The following is a 20046-nucleotide window of genomic DNA, read 5'->3' on the forward strand; positions in this document are numbered from 1 at the left end:
TTTAAAAAGAAAGAAAATCCCAGTTGATTTTTAATTAATTTACAACTTAAACGTTGGCTTTGGTGCAGTTGAAAAACTGGCTTAAAAAGAGAGTGAAATTCTCACTCAATTGCAACACAAATGTTAGCTTAGGTGCAGTTGAAAAACAAGCTTAACCTTGTATCAATTAACTACCGATTTTAGAAGAAAAATCCCATATGTCTAAATTTCGATGGATGTATATTGGATTCTCTAAGGCAAAGATCAAAATCCCAGATCGCATGAATTTGAAGAATAGAAACAATTATTATTGAAAGAACATAACATAATCTATGGAATTCGGATACAAAAACACTAGACGAAAAAGATAAAAATGCACCGGTTCAAACCCCCCCTTTGGCACCGGTTTTGAATCGTTGGGTATTTGAGGGATGCCAAATCCATGAAAATTTGGCACCGATTCAAAACCGGTGCCAACTAAAGCATTTGGCACCGGTTAACCGGTGCCAACTACATGCTTTGGTACCGGTTAACCGGTGCCAGCTACATGTTTTGGCACCGGTTAACCGGTGCCAACTACTATGGCGCGTTTTTTTTTTTCAATACTATTGGCACCGGTTCAAAGCAAGAACCCGTGCCAAAAGTGTAAAAAAAAAATTTAAATAACTTTTGGCACCGGTTCTGGTCAAAACCGGTGCCAAAAATACCCCAAAAAAATAAAAAATAAAAAAATTTATTTTTTTGCATTTTTTTCACTTAAATTGATATAGAAACATTAACATATATATAAAGTTACATTTTTTCATTTTTTCTGTTAACTTTCATACACAAACAGCAAGACCAACTCAACTAAAACAAAATAGGTAAACAGCAAGACCAACTCAACTAAAACACAACGACCTCCTAAAAAAACAGCTTGTAAACAAACACCAAACGAAACACAGCAAATAAAAACCAACACCCAGCAAAACATGACAAAAAACAGCAGCAGCCATTTGAGCAGGACCATGCACAGCCAGCTAATCAAAAGCATCAGCAAACAAAGTCAGCACAGGACTGGGAACACAGCCTGCACCAGCACCCTAGTAAACCAGCATCACAAGAACTCAGCTACACAGGAACACAACAGCTCCAATCCACATCAAAGCAACACACAACACTTCATAATCAGGATGAACAAAAACACAGCAGCCCCCAGAAAACAAGAACTCAGCATCACAAGAACGCAGCAGCTCCAAGACACAACACAGCAACACACAGCAATGCAACCCAGAAAAAACGAAAGCACAGCATCAGGTCAGAAACTTCCTACAGGCCCTGACAGAGACAGAAACTCCCTACAGGCCCTGACAGAGACAGAACCAGCCAGCAAAACAATAAAAACAAAGGCAAGCACACCCTGCTGCACAGAAACGCAGCAACACAGCCCTAGCACTGCACCCAGCCTGCATCAGGAGCGCAGCAACCCAGCAACTCAAAAAGTCAGCAACACACATCCAAGAATAAATTTATGTCAATAACAAATTAACAAGTACACATGCACCAAGTATATATCAGTTATATATGTTGTACTACAATTCAAATAACATAGATCCAGCCTATGTGACATTTGATACATTCAGAAAGCTATATGCTACTTGAGAACTGCTAGTTTGCTAAATGCTACGGAGTATAACATAAATTACTGTTTACTGAAATATAAGTTTTCAACTATTCTATGTTTTATAGCTCATTTGAAATATATTGAGGGTAATTAAAGAAAAAGAAAACAAACAGTGGCAAAATGAATTGAATGAAAAAGCAAATGGATACAGAAATTTGTCTTAAAAACCTTCACTAAACAAAGCTAACAATGGAATTAGAAAGACTCATGCTCATCCAATTAGATATGAGATACTGTTAAAATCAACACCAAAAGTCAAGAAAAATATCTCAATTTCTCATAGTCAGCCTGTGCGTTCCCTCCCAAATTTGTTTTCATGATAAAAACTCTGTAAACCAATGATATAAAAGTGGCAAAACATCGGAATTATACTTACAAGGCATCAACAGCAAGCATTCTACCAATCTGGTGTCTTGAGTTGCCAGGGATTGAAAGTTGAACATGAGTCACTGGAAAGAACCTAATCAGTCAGCGGAAGCACAAATACAAGTCACCAACTAAACCATAATTAGTTCACACAACGAGAAACTATAAATACATCCAATTTTTCTATTAAAAAGCAGAGGAGAATTCATAGAGGAAGGCTCTAGATGAGAGTAGAACCTGTGCATTTCATTACAAAATGTTAGAAAAGAGAGCTTTCTAGAATCGGAAATGATAACCAACATGCCTTTCCCCATAACCTGCAGAAGGAATAAAATATGCATTCAATTACAATGCAATAAAAGAGATGTAGCCATTATGAGCATTAACATGAGGGTTCCTTACATCATGTAAAACCTGTGAGTTATTTCACACAGATAGTTTTGGAGGAAGACATGTGGTTTAGAGTTGTAATCTGCTTCTTGATTTATTTAAATATAACATTCTTATTATAAGAAGTGAATATATGACAGGGGCAAAGTGCAAAAGCAATAGACCAATGGCAACCACAAGTCCTGAATACAAGAGAGCCCAATGACAGCAGGAATACAGAAGAGGATACTCAAGTAGAAGCAACACGATGATCATAATGTTTTTCCTTAACCAGAAAATAGGAAGAAAAAAATTCCAAACAATTCAAAAGATGCCCAGATATACTCAGCAGTCAGCACCTATTCAAAAGTTGGGTTGAGGTGTGCTATGATTGCTCATAATTTACTGGGCATGTTAAATTGAACTGTTATGTCTTTTGCCATTTAAAGATACATGAGATCTTAATTTTAATAATTCAGCTAACCTTCTGAATTTCCATTTTGCTGCAGCAGGAACTTCTACTGGTGGTAAGGCTTCTTGCTTCCAGCCGATTAAAGCATCAAATGCATTGAAATGAATTTTAGTGCCACTAGCTAAATGCTTAAGAATTAAAGAACTGTTTCTAAATATCATCTCAGGAAAGTGAGTTGTCTTTAGTTTTTCTTCCCAATTACAATTACAAAATATAGTACCACCAGAACAAAGTTAAAATAGGGCAAGTAAACAAAATTCATATAGCGCTAAGGTAGTACGAAGTAATTAAGATCTGAAGAAAGGATTAGTTGCAAGTTAAGTACACACACATGCTGACATGCATAGAAAAGGTTAAGGGACTAGAACACCAGATTATTGAGAATATTTTCTGACATTAACTCTCCAACTACCACGACTCCCATGTCTGGCAGTGCATCTAAAATCTCAAACAGATACTTGTATATTTATTGGTATGATCCCTCAAAATACTTAAAATGCTAATTGAAATACTTTAAGAAACTTTCTAAATATGTGTCATATATTTCAAATAAGTCTGACATTGCTGAAAGGTCAGAGAGACGGCTAATTTTTCTTTCAACAATTACGTTAAATTACAAATCTTCCAAAGAAACAATTCACACTTTTAAACCAGCACCACAGGTAGGAGGATAAGCATGACTAAATGACTTAAACATCTTACTCCCTCACAAGAATCCCAACACTATATATTTAAACAGAAATCTGCAGCATGTAGAAACGAAAGAAAAGAGCCTTTTCCTTTTTACTTTTCTGGATGAGAAATACATAAGAATGCTAAGGATTCAAGACTACTGCATTCCTAACTATAAACATCATCACGTGAAACTGCATATGAACCAATCATCAAAAGTTGGTCAAAACCGTACACAAGTTTGAGAGATCAACAAACAAAAAGTTGGTGCTGAGCTCGTCAAAATAGGGGCTCCTACTATTTCAAACTAATTATAATAGCTCTAATTTGTCACAAAAAAAAAGTTGTTTAAATTGCTAACACAAAAAAAAAAAAAAAAAAAAAAAAAAAAAAAAAATTAAGGAGCAAAGTGTTTACCTTAACTACCAGCACAATTCATGTTTAAGTGAATATATATATAGAACCCAACTGAGTGACAGAAAATCTTAGAAGAACCTATATGGACAGACCAGATACAAAAATTCTGCACCGGGATATTTTCTTTTAGATTTTCCAAGCATGTCACAATGAAGAAAAGCTCCAGTAAAAATCCACACTAAATACAACTCCTTAGTAATGTAAATGATGCAGCCTAAATAATACTTGCACTTCTTAGAATATGGTAGAGTGACTAGAAGTGGAAGATAAGTAAGATGTCAAAGTTTGAGTAATGATCACTGATTAGGGGATTTTGCTCCCACCAATCGGAATGCGCCACGTGGACCAATCAGGTCCTGCCAAGTGTCCCCCAGTTGGAACAGTCAGGGCTTCCCACGTGGCACGCGCTTATTCGTCCACCTTGGACCCGTTATGTCAAGACATGTGGCATACTCCATGCCTAATGGAGAAACCGGCCACCCAGGCCCAACTTCCGAGGGAAGCCCAATCGGCCCTAGGTTTACCTAAACCTAGGATGGGCACGTTTTCCAAGGTTATAAATGCCTCCCTTAATCCTCATTAAGGGAGAGAACAGAAACATTACGGAAAAAACACATTAATTACACACAGTAATAAGCGGCTGATCTCGCTAACAAAGCAGATTACCTACCTTAAACACTCTCACCTAGAGAGACCAAATCACTTTAATTTCCGCATTAATTTCTCCTTAATCAGGTACTAACTTGACCGTTGGAGGCGGAGCTCCCAGGAGTCTCCGTTATTTTGCAGGTACAGGCGTCCGGTTCCAGTCTCGGAATTGTAACTTTCCCGCAGGACATCAGAAACCCCGAAACATTTGGCGCCGTCTGTGGGGAGAGTACTTCTGAGATGGCATCCAAGTCTGTACCGACTCCTGAAGAGAGGCGTCCCCTAGACGACCCTCAAGTTCAGTCGGACCATGATACCGAAAGTGAATTTGAAGTTGAAGCTCATACAGCTTCAGACGGGACCCTAAGGGCCCGACGTACCCGTCATACCGAAAGGAGGGAACGGGAGCATCTTCAAACAGGAAGCGAGCCAGCAGGCGCACCGCCTGTTCGGCAACAGCCGACTGATGGGTCTGCTCCCATCACAAGGAACGAACTCATGACCTTCATGAGGGACTTCAAGGGAGAGATTCAAGAGTTGATCAACAAGAAGCCGCCTGCTCCAGTCAAGGAGCAGTCGGCCAAGAAACCCTCCACTTCACTGAAGAGTAAGCCAGTTCAAGGGCGAGAGGCGACTCCTCATCCTAAATCTAGGAAGCGGGAGCCACCTGCCCTTGATTTCACAAAATTCCGTTATCCTACAGGAAATAGGAAACCTGTTCGTCATATTCAGGCGGACGGGTCGAAGCAAACATTCACAGATGCTCGGCTACTGCTAGAGCAGAAGAAGAGTGACCGATTGTCAGAGTCGGCCTCTACTTCAAACTTTCAAGACAGTTTGCGAAATGCCTCGATGAGGCATACTCAGTCGTACCATGAGAGTCAGTCAGGCGGCACCTCCCGTCAGTCCGGCTTTCATAGTGACCAGACGGTACCAAACTTACCATTTGTGCCGCAACAACAGTATTTTTTGCAGCCACCTCCGTTTGGTGGACCTGCAGCAAAAAACGTCCAACCTATGGACTGGCAGCTACGGTTGCTTAGACTTGGTGAACAGCCGTCGGCCTTCTCCAAGGAAATTACTGAAGCCGCTCAGCCGGCCAAAGTGAAAAATGTACTAGTAGGCGCCTATGACGGCACTACTAACCTAGAAGACCATCTGATGGCATTCACCAACCTGATGTACCTTCAAGGGTTGGATGATCCCACTTGGTGCAAGTGTTTCCCAGCGACTCTCAAAGTAATCGCACAGCAATGGTTCGGCAACCTGCCGACTGGTTGTGTAAATAGCTTCAGGACGCTTGCTTACTTATTTGCCTCTAACTTCGCCATGAACATCCCTGCGAAGAAAACGACCCTTGATTTGGGAACAATTCAGCAGGGCGAGAAGGAGGGGCTTCGTTCTTACATCAGGCGATTTAACCTGATGAGAATACAGATTCAAGGGTTACCGGATGAGGTAGCTTATACTGACTTTTTCAGAGGTCTCAAAGACGGGTCTACCTTCAAATTTGATTTGGTTCGAAAAAGGGTGGCGACTCTTCAAGAGGCCTTGATTGAAGCAGAAGCCTATATACAGGCGACTGATCTTTGTACGATAAAACAGTCGGACGGGAAAAGGTTCGACAAAAGAGAAGGACGACAGAAACAGTCGTCTAACAAAGATGAGAAAAGAAAAGAGGTCTGGGCGGCTGATTCCTCTAAACAGCCGGCCCAGAAAAAGAAAAAAGAATTCAAACCATACTCCCCAAAGTATGCGTTTAACAAGGATAACCAGTTTATCCTAAAAGAAATCAAGGGACGGATCTCAATTGAGAAGCCGGTCCCCATGAAGGGTTCTGCAAACAACCGGAACCAAGATAAATTATGTGCTTATCATGATGATGTTGGTCATCACACCAATGACTGCATCAGTCTCATGCGATACCTAGACCGCCTGGCTGAGCAAGGTGATCTTGACACTTATGTCAAGAAATCTACGGGGAACACTTCCTCAAAAAAGCAGTCGGCCAAAAAGAATCAGCAGGCCGACAGCTCCGATACAGATGATGCAGTCGTCTACACCATTGCAGGCGGCTTCTCAGGAGGCGGCCCCACTATTAGGGGCAACAAAGACAATATCAGGCGGTTAGATGTAAATTCCGTTCACCAAGAACGGTCGTCCAAATATTCATTTCCTGAGATTGTCATCACTGAAGAAGATCTAGGAGGGGTAAGGGGGCCGCATGACGACCCTCTCGTTATTGAATGTAAAGTGGCCAACCAGAGAGTTGGCCGAATCCTCATAGATACCGGAAGCTCCTCAGATCTCATCAGTAGCAAATGTCTGTCGAAACTAAAATATCAGACTGATTGCATACATCCGGCCTCCCACCCTTTAGTAGGGTTTGGAGGAGGAGTCGTCCACCCACTGGGACGAGTAGATTTACCCATCCGCCTGGGCGAAAAAGGGGAAGGACGACACATGGTAGTCCGGTTCCTGGTAGTAGAGGAACTCTCGGCCTACAACATGATTCTGGGTCGACCTACCCTGAATAATTCCAAGGCTGTTATAATCCCATCTCTTATGTTGCTCAAGTTTGAGAGGGATAATGGAACAGTCGGCTCCCTAAGGGGAGATCAGAGGATGGCCCGAGAGTGCTATCTCTCGGATGTCAAGCCCACTGTTATGGCTACTGGGTCAAGCGGTGAAAAAACAGACCTTGACAAGGAGAGTGCGCCTGTTCAAGAAGCAGGCGGCAAAAAGAGAAAGGCATCCCAGACAGGGGCCGCAAGAAAAGCAAGAAAATAGCAATCATTGGCAGAGGAGCGGCCGGATGAGTTCCGCCCTCAGCCGGCTGGTGAGCATGCGGACCTGATCTTAGACGACTCACGTCCTGACCGAACAGTCAAAGTTGGGACGACTGCTCTGAGAAACCTTGGTGACAACTTTCACAAACTATTGAAAGAATACAAGGACATCTTTGCATTCGAAGTCCATGAAATGCCAGGCATTAGTCCTGATCTGGCGGTACATAAACTAGCTGTGGATCCGAAAAAGAAGCCGGTACGGCAAAAGAAGCGGAACCATGGCGAAGAAAGAAGTCAGGCGGCAGCCGCCGAAGTTAAAAAATTACTTGATGCAGGGTTCATTCGGCAATGTTACTTCCCAGACTGGGTTGCAAATGTGGTGCTTGTTAAAAAGCCGAATGGCACCTGGCGAATGTGTGTAGACTACACAGACTTAAACAAGGCGTGCCCCAAAGACAGTTACCCTCTGCCTAAAATTGATAACCAAGTCGACTCAACAGCCGGCCATGCCTTGATGAGTTTTATGGACGCCTATTCTGGTTTCCATCAAATTCCTTTATGGAAGAAAGATCAGGAGAAGACGGCCTTCGTCACTGATCAGGGGTTATACTGTTACACGGTCATGCCGTTTGGTCTTAAGAATGCCCCGACTACCTTCCAACGAATGATAAACACTGTGTTCTTTGATCAGATTGGGAGAAACGTCGAGGCATACATTGATGATATGATTGTCAAGACTAAACTTCAGAAAGATCATCTGTCGGACCTCCGAGAAACTTTCGCCACACTCAGGCGGCACCATGTCATGCTCAATCCCAAGAAATGTGTATTTGGAGTTGAGTCTGGGAAATTTCTCGGATTCCTTATCAATCAGAGAGGAATAGAGGCGAACCCTGAGAAGGTGCAGGCGGTCATTGACATGCAGTCGCCTCGTACCATCCGAGAGGTTCAGAAGTTAACAGGTTGTCTGGCGGCTTTGGGAAGATTTCTAAGCCGATCAGGCGACAAATGCCTATACTTTTTCCAGGCAATTAAGAAAAAGGCAAGGTTTGAATGGGGGCCGGATGCTGAGGCCGCCTTCCAGAAATTAAAAGTTCACTTGCATTCCTTGCCGAGGCTGGTCAGCCCTTTGCCCAAAGAGGTTCTCTACATGTACCTGGCCGTCTCTGATCATGCGTTAAGCGCTGTGCTCCTTGCTGAAAGAGACGGCTGTCAGCTCCCGGTCTACTTTGTCAGTCACGTACTGAAAAATGCCGAGTTGAGGTATCCCCTAGTGGAGAAATTTGGTCTTGCACTCTTCATGGCTGTTAAAAAATTGAAGCCCTACTTTTTGGCACATGCAGTCGTCGTGTATACAGACCAACCTATCAAGCGGCCACTTACCATCATGGAGTCGTCAGGCCGAATGATCAAATGGGCCATAGAAATACAGAGCCTCGAAGTTACATTCGAGCCTAGAAAAGCAGTGAAGGGGCAAGCCTTTGCTGATTTTATTGTAGTGATGACTCGTCCTCCTGACTCTCAAGTTCCAGACCAAGTATGGAAGGTATATGTGGACGGAAGCTCTACTTCAAATGGTTGTGGAGCAGGCGTCATATGTCAGTCGCCAGAGGGCGACAGGTACGAGTATGCTCTACGCTTCAGTTTTCAGGCTTCAAACAATGAGGCAGAATATGAAGCTTTACTAGCCGGGATCCGCATGTGCAAGGCGGCAGGGGCAAGAAAAATAGACGCCTGTTCCGATTCACAATTGATAGTGAGTCAGTACAATGGCGAATACGAAGCAACCCATCCGGCCATGATCAAGTATTTACAGGCGGTCCGACAAGCAGTCGGCTCCCTTGAGGATTTCCATCTGATCCAAGTGCCGAGATCAGAAAACAACCAGGCGGATGCACTGTCAAAATTAGCATCATCCGCCTCCTCTGATACTCCTCGAACTGTTTTTTGGGAAGTAATGGAGAAGAGAAGCATAGAGGAAAACCCTATTGGAATCCTAGACAGAAGCTCAACCTGGATGGATTCAATCAGGGCATATCTGACAAACGGTACACTGCCGGATGATACTCAACAGGCGGCAGCACTGAAAAAACGAGCCACCTGTTTTGAAATGATAAAGGGAGAACTTCACAAAAAGGGGTACCTTCAACCCTTCTTAAAGTGTGTTACTCCAGAAAAGGGACGAGAGATACTAGACGATCTTCACTCTGGTTACTGTGCTTCTCATATAGGTGGTAGGATGCTTGCTCAAAGGGCAAGGCGGCAGGGCTACTTTTGGCCTACTTTGGAAGCAGATGCAATGGAGATGGTGAAAAAATGTGACAAGTGCCAAAGGTTTGGCAAACTAATTCACCGTCCGGCTACTGACCTCACTACCATTCACAGCCCACTACCGTTTGCTAAGTGGGGCATGGACATTCTGGGTCCATATACGCCTGCTACCGGCGGAAGGAGGTACATACTTGTTGCCGTCAACTACTTCACTAAATGGGTAGAGGCGGAGGCTGTAAAGGGAATCAAGACAAAAGATGTAATTTCATTCATTTGGAAAAATGTCATCACTCGGTTCGGGGTTCCCATGTCTATGGTTTTTGATAATGGTCCCCAATTTGAGACGCCTGTTCTCAAAAGCTGGTTGGGTGACCAAGGAATTGCAAACTACTTTGCATCTGTCGGCCGTCCACAAGCAAACGGCCAGGTAGAAGCCTTTAATAAAATCATCTCAGACGGTCTCAAGAAAAAGATTGAACGTGCAGGCGGCCTATGGGCGGATGAACTACCACATGTTCTCTGGGCCATTAGGACGACTGAAAAAGGGGCGACTGGAGAAACTCCATTCCTCCTAACTTACGGTGCGGAAGCTGTTCTTCCAATAGAACACTACGAGCCGACTCTTCGAGTAATGCTATATGACGAAGAGGCAAACTGGGAAGCCATGCGCCTGGCATTAGACTCACTTCCTGAAAAGAGGGGCAATGCTGTCTTGCGCCATGAGATCTATCGCTTGAGAATGACTAGATCATACAACAAAAAAGTACACAGGCGTCCACTCAAAGTAGGGGACTTTGTACTTAGAAAAATGGAAGCAGTTGGTAGGGCTAATGAGTCTGGCAAACTAACTCCCAACTGGGAAGGACCCTACCGAATCTATGAGGAAGTCAGGGACGGTACCTACCGTCTGGAAACACCAGACGGACAACCGTTGCCTCGAACTTGGAATGTAGATAATCTTAAGAAATATTTCTTTTGAATGATGTAAAGTCAAGAGCTACTTAATAAAAGTTTGCACTTACTATTCAATTTTGTACTAAGAGGGGCACGCCTACTAACAAATAGTCGGCTACTCTCCATGTTTAATTTTTATTCTTACTTAAGAGGGGCATGCCGTCTGTACCTTTACAGTCGGCTACTCTCCATTGAGTATTTTTACTCTCTTCAGAGGGGCATGCCGTCTGTACCTTTACAGTCGGCTACTCTCCATTGAGTTTTTCACTCTATCTTCGGAGGGGCATGCCGTCTGTACCTTTACAGTCGGCTACTCTCCATTGAGTATTTTACTCACAATAGGGGCATGTCGTCTGGACATATAGTCGGCTACTCTCCATAAGAAGATGGCCTACTGGTTCCAAACACATAGCCACCCCACTAATACTTAGCTAAAAAAAAAAAAAAAAAAGATTAGGGCCTGGCCGACCCTGTGCCTATCAGGCGGCTACCCTTCTTTTAGCATCTACGTTCACCAAGAACTTACCAAGGCCACAGGCCAAATGATCAGACCAGGCGCCAAGCCAACTGATCAAATCTACAAAACTAATACGACATGTCCCAACATCATAGCAGGCGTCCGGCGGCATCCCTCCGGATGAAATTCGTCGCAGAGAGCAGCTCCCTTGTGGGTGGAACATTGCTCTATAAACTAATTACACGGCACCTATACGACTGTCCCCAAGGGCAACCACGTAGCCGTTTTTGAGACAAGGATAACTCTATCACTAACCAAACCAGTGGTAGCAGTTGACATCTGAGTCAGATGACCGCCTGTATTACTTGGGATAAATGCAGGGGGTACCTCTTGAGTTAATAGCCAACAAACATTGGCGAATTAAGGGGTCTAGCCGTCCTCCGCCGCCTGGTACCTCTACTTCTCAAGCAAGAGTGACGGCGATTGAGTAACTCCAATGTTAACTCATAGTCACTCCCTCAAATTTGGTATGGAACCTAAAAGGTTTGAGTAGACCGCCTGTTTTTTGGCAAACAGGGGCACTCAAACCCCTATTCCTACTAGGTAACCTATTGAGTTAATAGCCAACAAACATTGGCGAATCAAGGGGATCAGCCGGCCTCTGCCGCCTGGAACCTCTACTACTCAATCAAGTGTGACGGAGACTAAGTAACTCCTATGTTAACTTATAGTCACTCCCTCAAACTTAGTATGGAGCCTAAAAGGTATGAGTCGTCCGCTTGTTTTTATCAAACAGGGGCTCTCAACCACTACTCCTGCTAAGTTAACAAATTACGAGTTAAAAGCCAACAAATATTGAATAGAGGGAAACAACCGGTACCCGCCGCTTGTTATCTCAACTACTTTGGCGACTAGGTAACACTCATGTTTACTTGGTCAGACCACTTTCCTACTTGGTTAAATTTACAAAAGACAGGACCGCCTGCCTAAAAAAAAAAAGGATCCAGTCTTTAAAATAGTTCGAATACTGATTGGATAAATGGTCGACTGATCGTCTATCCTGGAAACAGACAACCAGTCGTCCAGGGGCATAGGCGGCGTGACTAACTTTCCGTACCTGTCTGCAACTATCGGCCATGTAAAACAGTCGGTCTAGTGAACAATTGGATATTGGAATATTCAATACTTAGACAAATTTAAGGCAAAACAAAAATTCATTAAAAATAAGCCGGTCATTAAAGACCAGCAAAATATTCAAAGCCCCGGCCCCCTGGCCGGGTAAATACAATGCAAACGGCACGCAGGCCGTGGAAAGAATACATAAAGCTTAAGAAGGGGGCAGTTCAGTATTAGCAGCTGCCGCCTGGTCAGCACTCTTCTTGATGGACTCGGCTTCAGCTGCATCCTTTTTTGATGCCTTACCCCCAAGCGGCACAAGCGCCACTACCGGCTCCTCCTCCTCCAAAGCTTCCTCCAACGCCTCTTCTTCAGCAGCCGCCAGAATCTCTTGATTATATGTATCCGAACACTGGCGGTACGTTCTTTCCCAAGAGGCAAAGTCGGCACTGGGGAAGAGGCGGCCCCAGGTCATGCGCTGGATTTGAGCGGAGTCTTCCATCATCTCCCGGACCAGCTCTTTCTTCTCTTGCTCGGCCTTTTCCGAGAGCTCTTGGGTAAGACTCTTCTCCTGGGTCACCAGGCGTTCCTTTACGCTGGCCAAGGATTTCTCCATGGCTTCGTAAGAGTACATTTTCAGGCGAAGAGGTTTCAGCTCGGCCTTGAGATTTGTGATGGTCGCCTCCAGCTCGTCATTCTTCTTCTGGGCCACCTCTAACTGAGCCCGAACAGCGGCGGTAGCCTGCGCCTGATAATAAAGAATATCAATGGTCAGTACTTCATTTTGGGCAATTTGAAACATTGCCTTATCACAGTCAGAGGCGGCCATAGCTTTTGCAGCCTTTACCTCTTTGTTCTTCCGATCAAGCGGCTTGCGAAGGCCGTTCACTCGGAGCAGGGCCTAAGTACAAAGAAACAGGCGTCAGTTTCCAAACAAAAAAGAAAACAGGCGTCCAGAAATTCAAATACTCAAAAATATGCTAAGTATACCTCAGCAAGGACCCCTGCAATCCCGTCAAGGTCAAGGGTGCCGACACCCCTGACCGCCTCCCTTTCAGCTGGAGGAACTGCCCTGATCATAGACTTGGCCATCTCTACCAAGTCAGGCTCCTGGGGGCCGGCTGCATCAAGCATAAACAAACGGATTAGACTTGGTAAAAAAGGGAGCAAGTCTAAAATTTACAAGGACAACTTCATACCTCTAGGCGGCCCAGTTGGAGTTTTAGAAGAAGTGGTCGGCTGTTTCTCAGCCGCCACCTGTTTCCTGGCAGAACCAGGAGAGCTCCCAACAGTCGTCTTCCGGGCCTTGGGGTCCGGCTGTTGGGAAGATGAAGCTCTTGGAGCACCCGTCTAAAACAGAAGAAAAAAGTCAGTATATGCATAAACACTCCAAAAAGAGGGTGAAAGGTTCGGAGCTCACCAAGGGTGCCCCCTTTTTGGGGGAGTCGGTTGAAGCTTGTTGCATAATAGAGGCCCGCAACATGGCCGCCGCAGTCTTGGAGGCGGTAATTTTGCTCATGGCGTCAGCTGCAAAAACAAACAGCAAAGTTAATAAAAGATAAACAACAAATGTATGGAACAACAGAGTATTCGACAGGCCGACTACCTCTTGAGCACCGACAGCTGAGGCCGCAGGCGGCCAAAAAGTACTCGTCATAGAGCCACTTGAAGCTCGGGACGCAGTGCAGGGGTACTTGCTCTCGTACCCCTGAAGTAGAGTCGACCCTCCACTCTACTTTAAAGAGTCCTTTATCAAGGATCTCTTTCTTAGCCTTGGGGGGAACAGGCGGCATGCTACGGCCGCCTGCAAGAAGGGGCGGATTCCTGTTCCACCTATTGAAGCGCTTGTTCAGCTCAATGTCTGAACTCTCAATGATGAGGAAGGTGCTCCGCCAGTCCTTCCACTTGTTTGCTTTACCTCTTGTCATGAGGTAGCCCCTGTGGCTTGTCAATTGATACCAGCCGGTACCGCCTGTCTTAGGGGTCCGGCTGAGATAGTTCATATGGTTGAAAGCCTCGAAGCTCGGCTCCACCCCGTGCAGTTCGCACCCGGCCACATAGCCGAGTACGTTGACCCAGGAGTTTGGGGCTAACTGCCATAACCCCAACTCATACCCATCCAAAATCCGCTGAATAGCCGGATGTAATGGGAAGCGAAGCCCTGCCTTGATGGCCGCCTCGTAGCAGCCACAGCAGGCGCTATCATAACTGGAACCAGCCGGCCAGACGACTGTGTCTTCTGGATCCGGCACAAACACTAGAAAATCGGGGCCCATGGTGTGGTTTGCAATAAAGCTCTCCACTTTCTCTTGCATGGCTGTGATTCGGCCCCGAGGTACCGTGCAGTAGTAGGGGGTATTTAGCTCTCGGTAAGAGGCGGATGGTTCCGCCCAATTGTCCCCCTTCTCAACTGCGTGAGAAAGTCTTGCCTCTTGCAGGCGGCTGTTTTTCTCTTCTGTACCCAAAGAAGCATGGCCAGAAGAGCTTGACTCGGAATCGTCCTCCGACGAGTCCGAAGAGGACGACTCCTCCCCTCTCCCGGAGGGGCCCGCCTCCTCTCTTTGAAAAGGAGCAGATTTGTTAACTGTTAAATGGGAAGGGGTCACTATGACTCCCCCCACAGAATTGCCGGCATCCAGGCCGCCTTGTTTCACTTCCACATCTGGCGCCGGCGCCTGGTCAGATGTTTCACTAAGCGGCACCCTGTGGGAGGAGCCGTCTGAATTTGAGATCCTAGCTGTCTTTTTCGTTCTGGCCATCCTGCTCTGCATAGACACAGATACAGTCGGACTTTGTATAAAGGGCAAAGATGGGTCCGGAAAAGGGCAGGCGGCACTCCTAGTCCTAGATTCAGCCGTCCCCGGTGACCGGCTGATCACTAACCTAGGTCGTGTCGTGTGCTTCCGTGGTGCCATTTCAGAAAATAAAAAGAAAATTAAGAGTAAGAGAACTGAGTTACCTGAACGAGTGACGGTTGATGAAGTTCTGAAAATCCTGTGCAGTCGGCTTGTCAGAGTAGGCGGTAGGCAGAAAAGGTCCAAAATGTCAGAGCAAGTTCAGGGGTCCGAATGTTCTCAAAAAGTTCTCAAAGTGTGAAAATGACTCAAGACAACTCTCCCTTATATAGGCGAAGTGAGAAGGCGAAGGGTCACTTTCAGAATTCAAAATTTGGGCGGGAAAATCTCTCGTCCTTTCGCCGACTGACACCTGTAGCAGGCCGTCGCCTGTTACAGTGCGACACGTGTCACAGGTAACACGTGACCAATCACGTGCCACCTGTGAGGGGCAAATGATTAGGGGATTTTGCTCCCACCAATCGGAATGCGCCACGTGGACCAATCAGGTCCTGCCAAGTGTCCCCCATTTGGAACAGTCAGGGCTTCCCACGTGGCACGCGCTTATTCGTCCACCTTGGACCTGTTATGTCAAGACATGTGGCATACTCCATGCCTAATGGAGAAACCGGCCACCCAGGCCCAACTTTCGAGGGAAGCCCAATCGACCCTAGGTTTACCTAAACCTAGGATGGGCACGTTTTCCAAGGTTATAAATACCTCCCTTAATCCTCATTAAGGGAGAGAACAGAAACATTACGGAAAAAACACATTAATTACACACAGTAATAAGCGGCTGATCTCGCTAACAAAGCAGATTACCTACCTTAAACACTCTAACCTAGAGAGACCAAATCACTTTAATTTCCGCATTAATTTCTCCTTAATCAGGTACTAACTTGACCGTTGGAGGCGGAGCTCCCAGGAGTCTCCGTTATTTTGCAGGTACAGGCGTCCGGTTCCAGTCTCGGAATTGTAACTCTCCCGCAGGACATCAGAAAACCCCGAAACAATCACCAAGATCATACATGACGTTACTTCGCACATACATGTCAGCCCGAAAATTTTCAAATTCGCAACAAAAAATCAAAACACTTCTCGCAGTTCATAAATTTATTACAACTGGATACCTAGGTTACTCGGATTCAGGTAAGTTTCCAAGTTTCCAAAAATTTCCAATGCTGAGGATCCGACAAGAGAACCCGAGGTGAAATGAAGAGTCCAAGTTACATAAATAACCCAAACTATGATCAGAATCAAAACTAAGATTCAGAAAGAACAAAGCGCACAAAATCAACCTAAAATATAAAATTTCCCGTCCTTATTTTTCAACGATGCTAAACAATTAACCTAAAATGTAAGTCAATAAATTCATCACAATTAAGATAATTTCAACCTGACCAAAATTCCAGAATAAAATGTTCAGAAATGCTAAAGTGAAATGTAAACAAGGAATTAGAGAATGAAAAGAAGGTAATACAGTTGAAGCATGAGTAAATTACGAAATTGAACGGAGGGTGGCCGGCGCAGGGTGAGTGGCGGCGGGTCCCTACATCAGAACAGTGTTGTTGACGTTTTTCCTTGTCAATTACCCTCAGGACTGCAAGACCACCTGCAGAGCACACCGGGTTTCCTCCGTAAGTATTAAATTGAATTTTCTGAGCCAATACGCTAGCAATCTCAGGTGTGGTCACCACTGCTCCAAGGGGTAGGCCATTGCCGATACCCTGCAACATTATGTTAAGTTCTGGTCAGATAAAAGACATTATGTTAAATCAAAATAAGTACTACAGCTAGAGTATACTAAAAGACCTTTGCATTGTCACTATATCAGGAATAACGCCTTGTGTTTCAAAGCCCCAATACTTGCTCCTTGTTCTACCAAATCCAGTCTGAACTTCATCAGCAATGCAGACTCCTCCATCCTTACGTACCATATCATACACCAGCTTCAAATATCCAGGAGCTAATTCAACTGCTCCTCCAACACCCTAAACATAAATAACAAGTACCATTGAGTTACAGTAACTAAAAACAAGTAACTTTTGAAGCACGAAACAAAGAGACAGGTAAACCTGAATTGTTTCAGCAATGAAGCCTGCTATTTTACCAGATGTGCCATAATCAATGTAATCTGAACTGTCAAAATCGACCACCGCAGCCACCCTGAGCACCCAAGAAACCCCTAAACCCCCCACAAAACTGCCTCCCCATTGACTACCTAAAAGAAAGTCAAATCCAGAAAAACCCCAAAGTGAAACCCAAACCCAGAGAACCCTAATCGAAATTAAGAGGGTTGCAGTAGTAAACTAACCCTAATTTACAAGAACTAACCCTAAATTCGATAATCAAATAAACGACAAACCCTAGATTGCGAAAACAAAAGGACAAAAACAAATTTTTACCTCGAAGCTGCTTCAATGAAGGTGAGAAAGCTCGAATCCGCTTCAATGGAGAATTAACAGTACGCGTAGTGGAGGAGTGATATGGACAAAGCTCAGAATGCGCTTCAATGGAGAACTACGAGCACGCGTAATGGAGGAGAAATATGGAGAAAGGTGGTCGAAGCTAAGAGAAAGGCGAAAACGAGAGTTAGGGATAACGAAAATGAAATGCAGGGGGGAAAGAAAGAAAGAAGAAGAAGCAGAGAAATGAATACCCCGATTTTTTTTTTTTTTATTTCGCCCGGTTTTTTTTTTCAAAAATGGCACCGGTTTAAACCGATGCTAAATACCATAGTTGGCACCGGTTTAAGGAGAACCGGTGCCAACTCTTTCCCATACTTTTTTTTTTTTTTCATAAGTTGGCACCAGTTTGAACTGGTGCTAATTAAATGCTTGGCACTGGTTTTGGTTAGAACCGGTGCCAACTCTGAATTTTTAAGCCCCGCCCATTTATTTTGGCACCGGTTTTCAAGAACCGGTGCTATAGGGGGGTGCCTATTTAGTTTTTTCTACTAGTGAAACATCAGATGGTTAGTATTGAGTTTGCGGAAAAGCAAACTCTTTTGGCTTCGTTTTTTTGGAGCCATTATCACCACCCCCCCTATATAAAGGGTGGTGGTGTTCATTCATTTCCACACCAAACCATCCTTTCTCCTCCCTTTCCTATTCTTTCTCCTTCTTTCCTCCATCTTTTCCCTCTAAAAAAAATGAATGAAATGTATCAAGAAATTAATGAAATTAGTGGAGCTAGAAAGCTCCAACTGAAAGAGGTGGTAGAAAATATTTCTCCACCACGTCTTTCTCCTTATACTAGTGACTTTACCAAAACCATCACTCCCCTTTTGTATATTCAACCTCGGTATGATATGATTCATGCTGCTGTTGAATTTTGGGATGAAGAACGCCATGTTTTTCGCTTCGGAGAGACAAAAATGACCCCTCTTCTAGAAGAAGTGGAGGGTTTATTAGGTCTCCCTAAACGAGGCCGTGTGATTACTCCTACTGACCCAAGGGGAAATGATGCAGTTATGAGGGATTTACTAGGCATACCATGCAATATGGTAAGCAATTAGCACCTGCTTGTTATTTTGATGCTAGAGAATTTTCTTACAACTTTCTCTTTATAAATTGAGTCAAGGAGCCAGTTAGGGCCTTTCATCCTGGGCGAGCTCATGATGGGGCTTGACCATTTGAAGCAAAACCCTGGGGATTTTGTCAAAGGATGTCAAATTGTGCTTCAACTTTGGCTATGTGAGAAATTCAAGCTATCTAGGCCGCTTACTCGAATTCCTTACCAAACCCAACTGTTGGGTTTCGTAGCGTCCAACGCTACGCGGAAGAAAAACTCGCCCAAGACCCGCTCCCTAATTAAAGTAATTAAACATGCAATCACATAATTAACAACATAAGAAAAAGAAAGAGAAAAGACATTCTTACCCTTGACGCGTGCTTCGCTCCCATAAAGCTCAAACTTCAAAGCCTTAGCTCCGCAAGCGTGAGAGCCTCCGACGGAGTCCTCCCTCGAGACCCGACCCGAATGGCCTCTACCCCGAAGGTTAGTCAGGGCTAGACCAAGAAAAGACTAGAGTATTACGAACTTAAAGGTTTCCTCATCTATAGGGAAACACCTTATTGAGTTCAATTCAAGTGATTTTTTCCAAACCCAAAACTTGGGTTTTTATAGGGAATGGAGACTTGATCTCCATTCTCCCATCAATGTGGGAGATTTGTATTTTTCTCTATTTTTATTTTGATCAAAAACAAAATAAGATGCAAGGCAATCAACAAGGTCCAAGTGTCACATGGAGGGAGAGAGTAGGTGAGGACAACCAAAGGCGGGGACCAAATAACCTTGCTCCCCAAGCTAAGCACCAACCCTTAGTCCCCACACAAAATCGGACCACCTCGCCACTTGGCTAGCTGCCAGCCTGCCTTGGCTGCCAAGGCTGCCAGCTGGTGCCTAGCACTAAGGCTGGGCTGCTAGCCAGCCTGCCCGCGCACATGCGCAGCAAGCCAGCACACACAGCCAGCTAGCACACGCATGCGCTGCTGCCTGGTGCGTGTTGTTGTGCGAGTGGCATGGTGATTGGTGCTGCTCGCTAGCGCGCACACACAGCCCAGCATGCATAGCACGCAGCTACTTGGTGCGGCTTGCTAGCACACACACGCACAACCTAGCATGCCTAACACGCTGCTGCTTGGTGCGTGACGCTGTGCGATAGGCGAGGCCTAGGAATGCTTAGTGCGTGCCATTGCCTAGCACGCATAGCCCATAGCACAAGCATGCATAGCGAGCTGCGGTGCGTGTGCTATGTGCTTCCTGGTTGCGGTAGCAAGGCCCAGCAAGCACTTGCGTGCTACTGGCCTTGCGATACTTGCGGGCTGTGCTTAGCCATGCCTATCATGATGCGATGGCTGTGCTTGTATGCTAGCAAGCACGCCTAGCCACACATGCATAGCCACAGCACATGCACGCATGGCACGCATCTTGCGATGCTAGTGCCTTGCGATGTGCGTGTGCGAGGCGATGCTAGGATCGCATGGGATGGTGACCTTGCCTAGCCTAGCACTCGCATGACTAGGCCAATGCGAGGC

The 20046-nt window shown here is 45.1% G+C and overlaps 1 protein-coding gene across 4 annotated transcripts; it reads right to left on the reverse strand.

Annotated features, from left to right (window-relative positions):
• Positions 1 to 720: 720 nt before the first annotated feature.
• LOC110685190 lies at positions 721 to 17677 on the reverse strand. Of its 4 annotated transcripts, none has more exons than XR_002503955.1 (6): positions 17413 to 17677; positions 16820 to 16998; positions 16488 to 16734; positions 2246 to 2325; positions 2019 to 2102; positions 721 to 1424 (listed from the first exon to the last, which is right to left on the reverse strand). XR_002503955.1 is itself a non-coding variant. In XM_021861669.1 (4 exons), exons 1-4 carry the CDS (start codon positions 2874 to 2876, stop codon positions 1277 to 1279), a joined length of 327 nt encoding a protein of 108 aa, XP_021717361.1. In that variant the 5' UTR covers positions 2877 to 4259; the 3' UTR covers positions 721 to 1276. The 4 variants fall into 4 exon arrangements, 2 of the variants coding, with proteins under 2 accessions (XP_021717361.1, XP_021717360.1); XR_002503954.1 differs by lacking the exon at positions 17413 to 17677 and adding an exon at positions 17083 to 17180; XM_021861669.1 differs by lacking the exons at positions 16488 to 16734; positions 16820 to 16998; positions 17413 to 17677 and adding an exon at positions 2862 to 4259.
• Between the last annotated feature and the right edge of the window lie 2369 nt (positions 17678 to 20046).

Source organism: Chenopodium quinoa, unplaced genomic scaffold (genome assembly GCF_001683475.1).
Source record: "Chenopodium quinoa cultivar QQ74 unplaced genomic scaffold, ASM168347v1, whole genome shotgun sequence".
Classification (NCBI taxonomy): domain Eukaryota; kingdom Viridiplantae; phylum Streptophyta; class Magnoliopsida; order Caryophyllales; family Amaranthaceae; genus Chenopodium; species Chenopodium quinoa.